The sequence below is a fragment of the Siniperca chuatsi genome, linkage group LG15, assembly GCF_020085105.1.
Source record: "Siniperca chuatsi isolate FFG_IHB_CAS linkage group LG15, ASM2008510v1, whole genome shotgun sequence".
In the NCBI taxonomy this organism is placed as follows: domain Eukaryota; kingdom Metazoa; phylum Chordata; class Actinopteri; order Centrarchiformes; family Sinipercidae; genus Siniperca; species Siniperca chuatsi.
Window position 1 is genome coordinate 29,446,787 of NC_058056.1, and position 14,074 is coordinate 29,460,860.

General features: G+C 50.2%; 1 protein-coding gene across 1 annotated transcript; it reads left to right on the plus strand.

The window, feature by feature from the left end:
• The first annotated feature begins 223 nt into the window (after window positions 1-223).
• On the plus strand, window positions 224-13,937 carry znf839 (zinc finger protein 839). Its single transcript, XM_044165620.1, has 10 exons — window positions 224-1,474; window positions 5,122-6,180; window positions 6,338-6,469; window positions 6,645-6,758; window positions 6,853-6,945; window positions 10,932-11,078; window positions 11,183-11,287; window positions 11,554-11,641; window positions 11,738-11,846; window positions 12,042-13,937. The coding sequence occupies exons 1-10, from the start codon at window positions 662-664 to the stop codon at window positions 12,700-12,702; spliced, it is 3,321 nt and encodes a 1,106-aa protein (XP_044021555.1). The 5' UTR covers window positions 224-661; the 3' UTR covers window positions 12,703-13,937.
• The last annotated feature ends 137 nt before the right edge of the window (window positions 13,938-14,074 follow it).

Here is a 14,074-nt window from a genome sequence, read left to right on the forward strand (position 1 = left end):
GTGGAATTTCTACCTAAATGTGACAGTAAAATTGCTAAACATAAACTACCTGTGAAATTATCAGATTTCCATAAACAAGTTATATTTTCTGGCTTATTTTCTAAATTGGCTTATAAACACAATTTCCCCCAGTAAATGTTTATGGAATAACAGGAACATTCAACACATGAATAAATCTCAACTCTAGAAAAATGGTTTGGTACTGGTTTTATATTTGTGAAACAACACCTTAATGCACATGGTCACTTCCTAATAATGAATAACTGGTACACAAAAACAAAACACATTTATATTTTATAATTAGCACCCCAAGTACTTTCGTTCGTATTTATAAAATGATTAACTTTAATTTTTAAATGTTTAATATTAAAATTATGAGCCCGGTCCGGTGGTGGATCCGGTCCGGGAAGTCTACGCTCCCGCTCCTGCTGACGGCTAAGCTAGGCTAGTACAAAAACGCCCCCAGCTATCCGTTACCTTCTCCCGTTATCACCGCTCCCGTTAATGTTGTCCTTCATCCCAGCTGAGCGTTTTATTCACCAGCACACACAGATTTTATAACAAAGTATTTATTCGGTGATATCGATCGACGATCAGGTTGATTTGATCCACCGACTGGCCCCCAGTCTGAGCTAAGCTAACAGTTAGCCTCACAGCCAAAATGGCGGACAACGAGGATGACAGCGGTTCGACCAGAACAATAACAGCCGCGGAGCCGCCGGGGGCCGCGGCTCAGCCCCTCGCTGCTCAGTCCACCCAGTCCGGGGACAGTTTACCGTCAGCGTCCGCCGTTCAGATCACCCAACCCGGGAAGAATGTATCGGTAGCGGCCGCTGACCAGAGCAGTCAGCCCAGGGAGGGTTCACAGACAGTGTCTGGTGCTGAGACCAGTCAGCCCGGGGAGAGTTTACCGACAGGGTCTGGAGCTCAGCTGGCGGACTTCTTACAGAGCTGCCCAGAGGAAGAGAGCATCCTGGTGGGCACAGAGTTCACCGGCCTGGCCCCGGAGCTGGTTAACACCACTATCATCTACGTGCAGCCGGACGGCAGCCTGGTGGAGGGCTCCGGACTGACGGCCGAGGAGCAGCAGGCTCTGCTGGACCAGCTTACCAAGCAACAGATCGTCCAGGTCTCCGACACCGAGGCCGCCCAGCTGCTCCAGCAGAGCCAGCTCGTCAAAACCATCCCGGTCCACAACACGGCCCTGGACCCGAGTCAGCTGCAGCAGGTCATCAACCAGGTCGCCAAGTCCCAGCAGCAGGTCCACGTCCAGGTCCCCCAGCAGGGTCTGAAGCAACAGATCCAGGTCCAGCAGGGTCTGAAGCAGCAGGTCCAGGTCCAGCAGGGTCTGAAGCAAGTTCAGGTCCCTCAGCAGAACTTAAAGACCACCACCCAGAACAACGCCTCCCAGCAGTTGAAAATTGTCGCCCAGCAGGTCGCCATGCAGACCTCAGTCCCGGTGGTCCAGAAGAAGGTGAGTCTGATGTGGAGCCCGGTTAAAGATCAGTTTGGTTCATCTGGACTGTAGTGGGCTCACCTGGTCCAGACTTGTCCAGACTAACCCCCCTACCTGGTTTGTGTGTCTGCACTAAGCTCCACTCACCTGTCTCCTCACCTGCCCTGTCATCATAACAGGACATCAATGTTCACTTAAAGCAGTTGTTCCCGGCCTGAGGGACGGGACCCCACATGGGGTCCCAGGATAAATCTGAGGGGTCAGGAGATGACTGACAGGAGAGCAGAAAAAAAACATATTTCTGTTTCACAAATGTGTTTATTTTTTCAGCCTTTCCTGTATTTTTATGTGACCTGCAGGATATCGTGACCTCTTTAGACCTTTAGGAGCGAGTCCAGCAGAGACCCACAGCGTGTTGGAGGGTCACGTGTAGACTTTGTTTTAAAGAGGTCAAACGGGCTCCGCACTTTTTCACTAGTTTTGCTTGAAACGTTTTCTGTCAAATTGATTAATCGGCTAATTGTTTCAGCTCCAAACATTTAAGTGTTTTTTAGTGGTTTTGGTGTTTAGTGGCGACGGAGAACTTTCAGAAAACTATGACCCCCTTTACTCCGAGTCTCTCCGAGTCTCTCCGAGCCTCTCCGAGCCTCTCCGAGCGTCTCCGAGCGTCTCCGAGCCTCTCCGAGCCTCTCCGAGCGTCTCCGAGCGTCTCCGAGTCTCTCCGAGTTTCTCAGAGTCTCTCCGAGCCTCTCCGAGCGTCTCCGAGCGTCTCCGAGTCTCTCCGAGTTTCTCCGAGTCTCTCCGAGCCTCTCCGAGCCTCTCCGAGTCTCTCCGAGCGTCTCCGAGCGTCTCCGAGCGTCTCCGAGCGTCTCCGAGTCTCTCCGAGCCTCTCCGAGCCTCTCCGAGCGTCTCCGAGCCTCTCCGAGTCTCTCCGAGTCTCTCCGAGCCTCTCCGAGCCTCTCCGAGCCTCTCCGAGCCTCTCCGAGTCTCTCCGAGTTTCTCCGAGTCTCTCCGAGCCTCTCCGAGCCTCTCCGAGTCTCTCCGAGTCTCTCCGAGCCTCTCCGAGCCTCTCCGAGTCTCTCCGAGCCTCTCCGAGCGTCTCCGAGTCTCTCCGAGCCTCTCCGAGTTTCTCCGAGTTTCTCCGAGTCTCTCCGAGCCTCTCCGAGCCTCTCCGAGCCTCTCCGAGTCTCTCCGAGTCTCTCCGAGTTTCTCCGAGTTTCTCCGAGCCTCTCCGAGCCTCTCCGAGTCTCTCTGGAGGGTCAGATATCTGATCTCGTGTAAAAGCACTGAAGACGTTTCTGACTCATTCTTCCCAGATGACACATCTGTCATCTTTCCTGTCTCTCTACCTGTCTGTCTGTCTCTCTACCTGTCTGTCTGTCTACCTGTCTGTCTGTCTCTCTCTACCTGTCTGTCTGTCTGTCTGTCTGTCTCTCTCTCTCTCTCTGTCTGTCTCTCTCTCTCTACCTGTCTGTCTGTCTGTCTGTCTGTCTACCTGTCTGTCTGTCTCTCTCTACCTGTCTGTCTGTCTGTCTACCTGTCTGTCTGTCTGTCTCTCTCTCTCTACCTGTCTGTCTCTCTCTCTCTCTACCTGTCTCTCTCTACCTGTCTGTCTCTACCTGTCTGCCTCCTCTGTCTGTCTACCTGTCTCTCTCTACCTGTCTGTCTGCCTCCTCTGTCTGTCTCTCTCTCTCTACCTGTCTGTCTGTTTCTCTACCTGTCTGTCTCTACCTGCCTGTCTACCTGTCTCTCTCTACCTGTCTGTCTGCCTCCTCTGTCTGTCTACCTGTCTCTCTCTACCTGTCTGTCTGCCTCCTCTGTCTGTCTCTCTCTCTACCTGTCTGTCTGTCTCTCTACCTGTCTGCCTCCTCTGTCTGTCTACCTGTCTCTCTCTATCTGTCTGTCTGTTTCTCTACCTGTCTGCCTCCTCTGTCTGTCTACCTGTCTCTCTCTCTCTCTCTCTACCTGTCTCTCTCTACCTGTCTGTCTGCCTCCTCTGTCTGTCTACCTGTCTCTCTCTACCTGTCTGCCTCCTCTGTCTGTCTACCTGTCTCTCTCTCTCTCTACCTGTCTGTCTGCCTCCTCTGTCTGTCTACCTGTCTCTCTCTACCTGTCTGTCTGCCTCCTCTGTCTGTCTCTCTCTCTCTCTACCTGTCTGTCTCTACCTGTCTGCCTCCTCTGTCTGTCTACCTGTCTCTCTCTACCTGTCTGTCTGCCTCCTCCGTCTGTCTCTCTCTCTACCTGTCTGTCTCTCTCTACCTGTCTGTCTGCCTCCTCTGTCTGTCTCTCTCTCTCTACCTGTCTGTCTCTACCTGTCTGCCTCCTCTGTCTGTCTACCTGTCTCTCTCTACCTGTCTGTCTGCCTCCTCCGTCTGTCTCTCTCTCTACCTGTCTCTCTCTACCTGTCTGTCTCTACCTGTCTGTCTGTCTGCCTCCTCCGTCTGTCTCTCTCTCTACCTGTCTCTCTCTACCTGTATGTCTCTACCTGTCTGTCTACCTCTCTCTCTCTACCTGTCTGTCTGTCTGTCTGTCTGTCTCTCTACCTGTCTGTCTGTTTCTCTACCTGTCTGCCTCCTCTGTCTGTCTACCTGTCTCTCTCTACCTGTCTGTCTGCCTCCTATGTCTGTCTGTCTGTCTCTCTCTCTCTACCTGTCTCTCTCTACCTGTCTGTCTGCCTCCTCTGTCTGTCTACCTGTCTCTCTCTACCTGTCTGTCTGCCTCCTCCGTCTGTCTCTCTCTCTCTACCTGTCTCTCTCTACCTGTCTGTCTCTACCTGTCTGTATCTCTCTCTCTCTCTGTCTGTCTGTTTCTCTACCTGTCTCTCTCTACCTGTCTGTCTGCCTCCTCTGTCTACCTCTCTCTCTCTCTACCTGTCTGTCTGTCTGTCTCTCTACCTGTCTGTCTGTCTCTCTGTCTGTCTGTCTGCCTCCTCTGTTTGTCTACCTGTCTCTCTCTACCTGTCTGTCTCTACCTGTCTGTCTGCCTCCTCTATTTGTCTGTCTGTCTCTCTCTCTCTACCTGTCTCTCTCTACCTGTCTGTCTCTACCTGTCTGTCTGTCTCTCTCTACCTGGCTGTCTCTACCTGTCTGTCTGCCTCCTCTGTCTGTCTCTCTCTCTCTCTCTACCTGTCTGTCTGCCTCCTCTGTTTGTCTACCTGTCTCTCTCTACCTGTCTGTCTCTACCTGTCTGTCTGCCTCCTCTGTCTGTCTGTCTCTCTCTCTCTACCTGTCTGTCTCTACCTGTCTGTCTGTCTCTCTCTACCTGGCTGTCTCTCTCTCTCTCTCTCTCTCTCTCTCTCTCTACCTGTCTGTCTGCCTCCTCTGTCTCTCTCTCTCTCTCTCTCTCTCTACCGGTCTCTCTCTACCTGTCTGTCTGCCTCCTCTGTCTGTCTACCTGTCTCTCTCTACCTGTCTGCCTGTCTCTCTCTCTCTCTACCTGTCTCTCTCTCTTAAACGATTAAACGTTCTCCATTTGAAGAAACTTTGTTGACAAAACAATATTGTGTTTTTATTTTGTAAGTGTTCTGGAGCTTTCGGTCAGATCACATGATCTTTTTGAACAATGTTTTATCCTCAGATCCTGATCTCTTTATCATGCAGCAGCTGTGTGTCACAGGTTTGATCCCTGTGAGTTTTCATCCGGTTTCTGGTTTTCTGTCCTTATAGTCTGAGCCCGTCAGGATCCAGATCCAGGTTCCCCCCAAACAGGAAATGAAGCCCGGCTCCGCCCCCCAGCAGCAGGTGAAGCTGTCAGCCAATGGCAGCGTGAGCAGTGCTCAGATCATCCATATCCAGCCCGTGGTTGGTCAGCAGGGTCAGCAGTTCTTCCTGCAGCAGAACCCAGGGGACCCCCCCATCCAGCTGCTGCTGCAGAGCCCCACCCCCGTCGTCGGATCTCTGCTCCCATTGGTCCACAAGCTCACAGGCCAGACGACATCAGCAGGCAACGCCTCCAGTCTGGGTCCGAAACCTGCAATGTCCCCCATCAGAGTCCAGACCCCCTCCATGGTAAAGACCCCGCCCACCTCCTCTGCTAAAACTGCTAGCGTCCCGCTAAATAAAACCCCCGCTAACGGCACCACAGCAGCCACCAGTAAGAGCCTTGTCAAACCACCTGCAGTCATCACGGGGGTCCCAGTACAGGCCGCCACACCTGCTGCTGCCCGACCTGCCACAGTAGCCTCACCTGCTGCAGCCCCGCCCCCTGTGACCCCGCCCCCAGCAGTGAAGGACAGAGATAGGGAGAAAGAGAAGAAGGTGAAGAAGAGAGAAAAGAAGGCGGTGAAGGTCCAGACCAGATCCGGTCGAGTCTCCAGACCACCAAAGTACAAAGCCAAAGACTACAAGTTTATTAAGACGGAGGACCTGGCCGACAGCCACCAGTCCGACTCTGACGACTACTCCGACATGAGCGTGGAGGAGGAGGAGGGGGAGGGCGGGAGCAAGGATGGCTCCGCCCCTGGCGCCTCTCCCTCACTCACCTACAGCCACAAGTCCCGGTCCCACCGCTGCCAGACCTGCGACAAGGCCTACATCGGTCCCGGAGGTCTGAACCGGCACTACAAACTGAACCCAACCCACGGAGAGCCTGATCTTCCCGGCAACCCGCCTGGCAACACACCATGCCCCCTCAGAGATGACAGCCAATCACAGGAGACGACAGCAGGTGTCAGAGAGGAGGAGAAGAAGACGGAGGACAAACCTGCTGCCACAGCAACAACCACAGTAAGAGACCAATCAGAGCTCAGATCTGGAGGCAGGGTCATATTTCTGTTTCAGCTGCTAGCTGCACATTAACTGACTAATTATTTAGTTATGATGAGTAGTTAACTCCTGTCTGTCTGACTCGTCAATTCCTAACGAGTTTACTTTCTGTCTTCAGGTGGACGGGGGTCCAGCAGCAGCTGTAGGACTCAGGGGCCTCCATCACCGGGGCCCCGGCCGGCCCCGAGGACGAGGGAGAGGCAGGGGGCGGGGTCGAGGGCGGGGTCGATCACTGGGACCACCTCCTAAGGTGAGATCACTTCAAACTGGTTTAAACTGGATTTTTATTGAACACTTAATTAATTAATTAATTTCACCACTGAAGATCCAGTCATGAGTTTTTTTAATTCACCGGTACAACAGTAACCTCCCACCTGCTGTTCTTCTTCATGACTTTAACTTATCTGATTGGTCGATTCTCTCAGGTGACAGTGGGCCTCGTCAGCAGGCGGGGCCGTCGCGGTCGACCTCCAAAGCTCGCCGTCACCACGGTAACTGCAGAGCAGCAGGTGGAGAGGAGACGAGACCGACTGCAGGAGGTAAGAGGAAGGAAGTGGAGACTAGACTTTCAAAGTAAAGTTTTTCTTTAAAAACATGATGTAATGACCGTGATGAATGATGTGTTGTTTACAGCTGGTGGAGCAGTGTGAGGATGAGGAGCTGATGGACATTGTTCTTCCTCGTTTGACCAGAGTGTTGAGTCTGTGGGAGCTGCTGCTGGCAAAGGTACATACTTATACATATACATGCTGTGTGTGTGTGTGTGTGTGTGTGTGTATCTACACACTTATAGCACTGTATAGCACTTTTCATACTCATTCAAGTGCTTCACTCAATAAAACAATAGAACAATAACACACACACACACACACACACACACACACACACCCCACACACTCACTCACACACACACACACACACCCCACACACTCACACACACACACACACACACACACACACACACACACACACACACACACACACACACACACACACACACACACACACACACACACACACACACACACACACACACACACACACACACACACACCTGCCGCCCTCAGGTCTTCGGCTGCTCCGGAGACGCGGGCCACAGTAATAAAAGGAGGCCTCGGGGGGTTTGCTCTGACTTTAGGGATAATTAAAAGGCCATTACCATCGTTTGGGGGGCCTGTAAACTACACAGTACAGGGGGGCTGCTAAAAATAATGGTGATGTTCAACAGAATCAAATGTGATGTCTTTAAGACCGAGTGACGCTGAGAGGACGGTTGCTGTGCCCCTGCCTTTTTACCTTTCCTGGTAGTGCTATGAAGGGTAGTGGTGAGTGTACCTGGTTCAGGTGAGGTCAGGAGTCAATCACGTGAGGAGGTGGACGATGACCCAAGCTGGTCAGCGGCATGCTGATTGTTCGGGTGGCGTAAGAGGGCGTGGTTAATGTTCGAAGAGAGCAGCCGCGATCCCCGAGAATTAAGATGGATGCCATCACGCTTAAAAGAGTCATAGCACTCCCATAAAACGTTAAAATTTAATTTACATTCCTAACGATGGAGTCCACGACGATGACCGTCGTAGGATCAGACCGAGGCCCGGGCCCGCTGCCGGGTTGAGGCAACCGAGGCTGCAGTTGGACTGAGAGTCTCCGGTGGCGGTTGTTGCGGGGTCTGACTGGGTAGAAGTCCCGTTGGATGGAGGAGACGGCCGGAGTCTGGAGACAGGAAGAGTACTAGCTGTTTGAGGATTTGACGTGGAGTGAAGCGGGCTGCAGGCTTAAGGAGGGTCGAGCAGCCGGTATGGAGCCGGTCATGCCGGTGCAGATGGTGGAGGAAGCAGACCGTGTCCCGAGCCACGCTGCAAGGATCCAGTAAGTGGAGGAAACTCCTCTTCAACCAGCGCGGTGAACTTGTTGGATAGGCACAGGTCCTGGACTGGAGGAGGGCGGGGGGAGCGGGACTATGAAGTCCACGGTGCCGACTGACCCGGGGTGGAACACAGGAGAGTCTTGGGTCTGGCTCCCGTTTGAGTCCACTGGTCTTGGTCCATGGCACTGTGGCATCCAGATCTCCGCTGCACTTAAGTCTGCGCTGCTTTTAACTTTTAATTCAGCTGTTGTCTTTACATTTTATCTTTGTTTTCTTTACGCTCTTTAATCATCCATTGTTTAAGTTTTATTCCTCTTTTATTCCCAGTGCCTGCCTGTTTATTCACTGTGTAGTTTATTGTTGTGTTTTATGTTTAAAGCACTTTGTAACGCTGGTTTTGAAGTGCTATAAAAATAAACGTTATCATTATTATTATTGTTATAAATGTAATTATAGTCAGGTGTCGTGCCCTAATGATGGGGCAGTGCTTTATAAGCCTATTAATAAACGTACGCATTAGCACCACAGACTGTATGTAAAGATGGACGACGCGTCTGCTCTTCCTCCCACTGTACAAACATGAAGCCAAAACATCCGGATACGGGAGCTGCCGTCTTGCGCTCGTGACGTCATCTGGAGCCAGAGTCTGCGCAGTAGTGATCGGGGGTGGAGCCGCGGTACCGAGGCCCCGCCCCGGGGCTCCAGACTGCGACCTCTTAGACGCGTTTGGCGACCATTTTTGGAAACAGTGCTCCTAAATTTTATATCTAGGAGCACCAGTGCGACTTGCAAATATGCCCTCCGTTTTTTTGTTTTTTAGAATCATCATCGTATATGACGTGTAACACCAGAGCGAGCGAGAATTGGTGTGTGTGTGTGTGTGTGTGTGTGTGTGTGTGTGTGTGTGAGCGAGCGAGCGTGTTTCACTCATGTTGTGGGGACGTAAATCTGTTCACACAGTCACGTCGTCGGACTCGCCTTCCAGGGTTTGAGTTCAGCTAGCTGGCTGTTTAGATCTATCAGGTGCCTTTTGTTGAAACATGTTCAACTTTTCATTACATTGATGGGCTCATCAATGTCACCTTTTGTGAACCGACCAATCACAGCCTGGATGGGGCGGGACATTTTATAAAGAGGCTGATGTGCTGCAGCGAACCTTCGAAATGTTGAACTCATTGTTAGTACTTAACAAATTAGAGACTAACTGCCGATGTGAACCAGTTTTCTGGCACAAGGATTTAATGAAGGAACAAATCCTACAAAAATTATAAATGTTGGTTGTGTGTTTCTTAAACTGCTGTATTGTCCAACTGGAATTAATTCTAGTGGTAGGCTATATAGTATACTATTATACAAATTTGTAATGAATATACTAACATTATATAATTATTATATTTATATAATACTGACATTATACTATTATATTAACATTATACCCTTTATTTAATGTTATAATATATTAGTTACAGGTTGTGAATAGAGCCTCTGCAGCCATTGTGCCAATATGTGCTCCTTCTAACCAGCAGCCTTGCCCTTGTTGTATTTTACATCAATTTTAAAAGTTATTGTTATAAAAATTGTTCAGTAATCTTGTTAAGGCTACATAAAGTGTGGCGTGAGTTGTGTGTGTACAGTCTATGATTCACACAGTCTGCGATTTTTTTGCCAGCTGTCCTTCCTGCGTTTGGCAGCTGTAGCTGTGTTGCTTTCAGCTGGATTAGAATCAGAATCAGAAATACTTTATTGATCCCCGTAGGGAAACTCTTTGTGTTTAACTTCCTCATATCTGTCTAATATTATAGTTTCATTGTTAGTTTCATTTGTAAAATATGCCGCTCTGCTGCCAGTAGACTTGTCCATGTTTGTGATTGGTCATATGCTGAAAACCCCGCCCCTTTTATGTGAACGCGCTCGTGGCTGGAAGCCCTGGGCTGATTACCGAGTTGATAAGCAGTGTTGTGTGACGGTTTATCCTGATTGGTTGTTAGGGTTAGTGGAGCCAGATAACGGAAAGAGATCCGGCATATGTTGAACTTGGGTTTAGGGGACAGAACACATCAGTCCTCCTGAATCTGAGGTTCAACAATCAGCCTCCTCTCTGCTCACCCTCAGGTCCCTTTTTAATAATGTGAACCAGCTCCTCGGTCTGCAAGTCTACAGGTCCACTGTCCCCAACCTCCACGAAATATTCAACCAAGACAGCCCAACAATGTCCAGAGCCCTCAGCATCTCATGGTGAATTCAATTCAATTTTATTTACATAGCGCCAGTTCATAACAGAAGTTATCTCACTGCACTTTTCCTACAGAGCAGGTCCAGACCGAACTCTTTATATTATTTACAGAGACCCAACAAATCCCACCATAAGCAAACCTGCTGAAAGCGACAGAAGGAGAGAGGTGCTCAGTGCATCATGGGAGTCTCATCCACACCCAGCGCCTTGCCGCTGAGGAGCTTCTTAACTACCACATAGACCTCCAACAGAGATTTGGGTAAGGCTTCCCCAAAGTCTTCCAACTATGCCTCCTCTATGGAGGACGTGTCAGTCAGCTTCAGGTGTTCCTTCCCGGTCCTCCCCGCCTCTGGATCCCCCAGGAGGAGACTGCCTTGCTTAGCCCGCTGCCACCGCAACCCGGGCCCCCGGATAAGCGGCAGAAAATGGATGGATGGATAAAAGTGTTGGAGGAGGCACCCTGTGTCAGGGTTAGGGTTAGAGGTCGGCTCCTCCAGTATTCTGTACAACTCTGCAGGAAACCTTGTTTACAGACTGCAGATGCAGTCAGTCCAGGTCTTCTTCTGTGGTATTACTGAGAAGAAAAAAATGTTTTGTGTCCTCTGGCTGTTTCAGGTGGAGCGCAGCGGTCCAGCTCGGACTCGGTTTCCAGACATTTACCGTGAGTTTGAGTCCCTGCAGGCTCAGGTGAGACAGTCTGCTCAGGATTACATCATCAGCCCGCAGGTTGGAGCTATGCCACTGGAGGTCAGGAACATCGAGGTGAGAAGTTCTACTGTGTTCTCCGCTGTGATCTACATTCTGCTGTGGGATGCATGTAGCAGTATACAGGTTGCCAGGTCTGTGTACTGTACTGTGTGTTCCAGGTTGCCAGGTCTCTGGGGATCCTAGATGAGGTGAACAGGATGAAGGTGGTTCCTGGAGCGTCTCCCAGCTCCAGTCTGACCAGTAAGAACGTCCGATACATGGAGGTAAACAAACCATCAGCACAGATGGGTTCCGAAAGCAGGATCCAGGTTTGGTTTTGCTCCAATCTGGACCTGGTTCCAGGTTGGATCTGTTTCCAGTGTGTTTACCTGCACACTGGTGTCTTTGGAGTATCTTGTTGTAACATCAGATCCTCATTTCAGAGACCTGGATCTGTTACCTGTAGTACTCTGATAGAAACCGGGACTCTGTGGCAGCTAAACACCTGATCCAGGTTCAGTCTGATTTAGTCAAAAACTCTGTTTCCCAGAATTCCAAGATGTTGCCGCCTTCAAAGAGGTTCAAGATGGAGAACAGCATCCCAGTTCACCAGAATGGCATCGAGACGCCCAGAACAGGTACAGCTGCTGCGTTAGTGCCACCTACTACTGAATCAGTCGTTTATATTTTGAACTGAACTGACGTTTTTATGTCTTCCCACTTTTCTTTCCAAGGAGGGACTACTGTGACCTCCTCTCTGAAGCCCTGCTCGGTCTCTGTGTCTCCTTTGGTGATTCCAGCTGGATCCAAACTGCTGACCACCACAGCTGACTCCGCCTCCAGGTAAGTTGGCCCCGCTCACTGTCCGCTGAGTGTACGGGTAGAACAGGTGATCACATGGAGAACGTCGTTAAAAGTCTGAAGTGGCTGTTCCCGTCACATCTGTGTGATATCTGTGATATCAGTGTCACATCTGGACCAGGTGTACAGGGCTAATCTGGTCTCCTGAGGTCTGAATGTGTTTCTCTGGTCCCTCAGCTCCTCTGGCTCCACCTCTGCTCAGACGCCTTCAACCCAAGCTCCTCCCCCTCTCACGCCCATGGAGGTGACCCCAGATGAGGACCGGGGGGGGGGGGCTCTGCAGACCAACGCCCAGGCTGAGCCTTTTCCGGCAAGCCAGGACCAGGTCTTGAGCACCAGTGACATCACAGCCCAGATGAAGGAGCTGGAGAAAGCTTTGGGTTCAAGTCCCGAGACCACTGCAGACTCAAAGATGCCTGAGTCCAGCTCCACCCAGACACCTGAGTCCAGCTCCACCCAGACTCCTGAGTCCAGCTCCACCCAGACTCCTGAGTCCAGCTCCACCCAGACACCTGAGTCCAGCTCCACCCAGACACCTGAGTCCAGCTCAGTCCACACTCTGGCTTCCTCTCAGCTTCAGCAGAGTGACTCCTGCCAGTCCGAGTCCAGCTCCACAGACCCCTGTGAGCCCAAAGAGCTGCAAGAGGGTCAGGAGATCTACATCCAGACTGAGGGGCTGACGGTCCAGCTGGCAGAGCCTGGATTAGACCGGATTGTGATAGTCAACGGGCCAGATGGGACCACCATGCACATTCAGACCCCTGAGGGGGTCCCCCTGGAGGCAGTCCAGGCCCTGCTGGGCATTGAAGCTTCAGACGGAGCCAAAGCTCCTCAGTGAACCCTGAACAGAATCCAGACTGATCTGGACTGAGCAAGACCAGAACCTGACCTGAACCACATCACACTGACAGGGAAAGGGATCGTAAAGAGTCTGTCCAGTCCGAGTCAGTATCTCATGTTCAGAGTTGAACAGTGTTTCCTGTGGCGCCCCCCTCAGGACAAACTGTACATTATAACAGTGGGTGTAGGGGCCTGTAGGGGGTCCTATCAAATCCTCAGACTGCTGGTTTGTGGTTTCAGGCGTTTCTGCTCGCTCCGCCCTGTTGAATATGTTTCAGATTAACACCTGAGGACAAACGGGACAAACTGGTCCTTTTGATATCACACCTGCATCGTTCCGGTCAGACTCTGTCGACGTAACGTCAAGTTCTTTCTTCATCAGGTTGAAATTCCTGTTTCAAAAACCAGTTGAAGATCTTGAACAAACACCTTAAGTTTTTCTCCGTTCAGAGACCGGAGCGAGGCTGCTCTCCTGTAGGCTCCTCGTGGCCCGATCATCTCATTTTCTCTAAATGTTAGTTTTGGTTTGTTTTTGTTGTGATGCTCATATCCAATATTTAAGGACTGTTATCCTGAGAGAAATATATCAAACCATTATCTGATGATCAGGGCGGAACACGAAACAGGTGACGACAGTGAACGGTCTGATTTCTACAGATAACCTGATCGATAAATCCTGACCTCAGGTTAACAGATTCAACATCTAAATATGAGCAACATCATTATAACGCGATGACGAGAATCAGTTTGTGAGTACGTATCCGATCCTCTCTGGGCTCCCGTACTCAGCAGCGACGAACAAACCGTTTTATTTATCGTCCCAGTTCAGCTCGTTGTTTGGTTGGTTAGTTCAGTTCTCACCTGTGATGATGTCAGCGGCGGCTCCTCAGGAGGAACCTGATCTTCCTGCTGGTTTTAAGGGATCTGGAGTGATTGTAAATTTGTAAACTTGTTTTTTTTTTTTCAGTGTTTCCATATTTGGACTTGTTGTTCATTTAAAAATAGAAACTGATTAGTTGGCTGTTTATATGTAGATAAATATGAAAAACAAAGTTTAAAAAAAGTTGCACTATTTTATTACTTTTTATAAAACTTAACAGCAAAATATTTTCCAAACGTAAACTGAACATTTGTACTCGTTTGGAGAAACAACGTGAGGACGCAAATTAAACTTAAGCGATTTGTCATGTTGATCGTTTCATGTTCCTCCAATAAACTGATGTGACAAACTCAGCTCTGAGCTCTCTTTATGATTTCACATGATGGAAGTTTAATGAATGTCATCAGATATCACAAAGATAACTGATATCGCAGGGATGTTGTGGGGTCTCTGCACTCTCTGATGGTAACAGATACTTTGTACTTCAGGA

Excerpts from the sequence above, each read along its gene's own strand:
- znf839 (XM_044165620.1), top strand. The coding sequence starts at position 662 with ATGGCGGACAACGAGGATGACAGCGGTTCGACCAGAACAATAACAGCC. Across the intron at positions 6,946-10,931 it reads GGGAGCTGCTGCTGGCAAAG|GTGGAGCGCAGCGGTCCAGC; the intron begins GTACATACTTAT and ends TGGCTGTTTCAG. Across the intron at positions 11,847-12,041 it reads ACAGCTGACTCCGCCTCCAG|CTCCTCTGGCTCCACCTCTG; the intron begins GTAAGTTGGCCC and ends CTGGTCCCTCAG.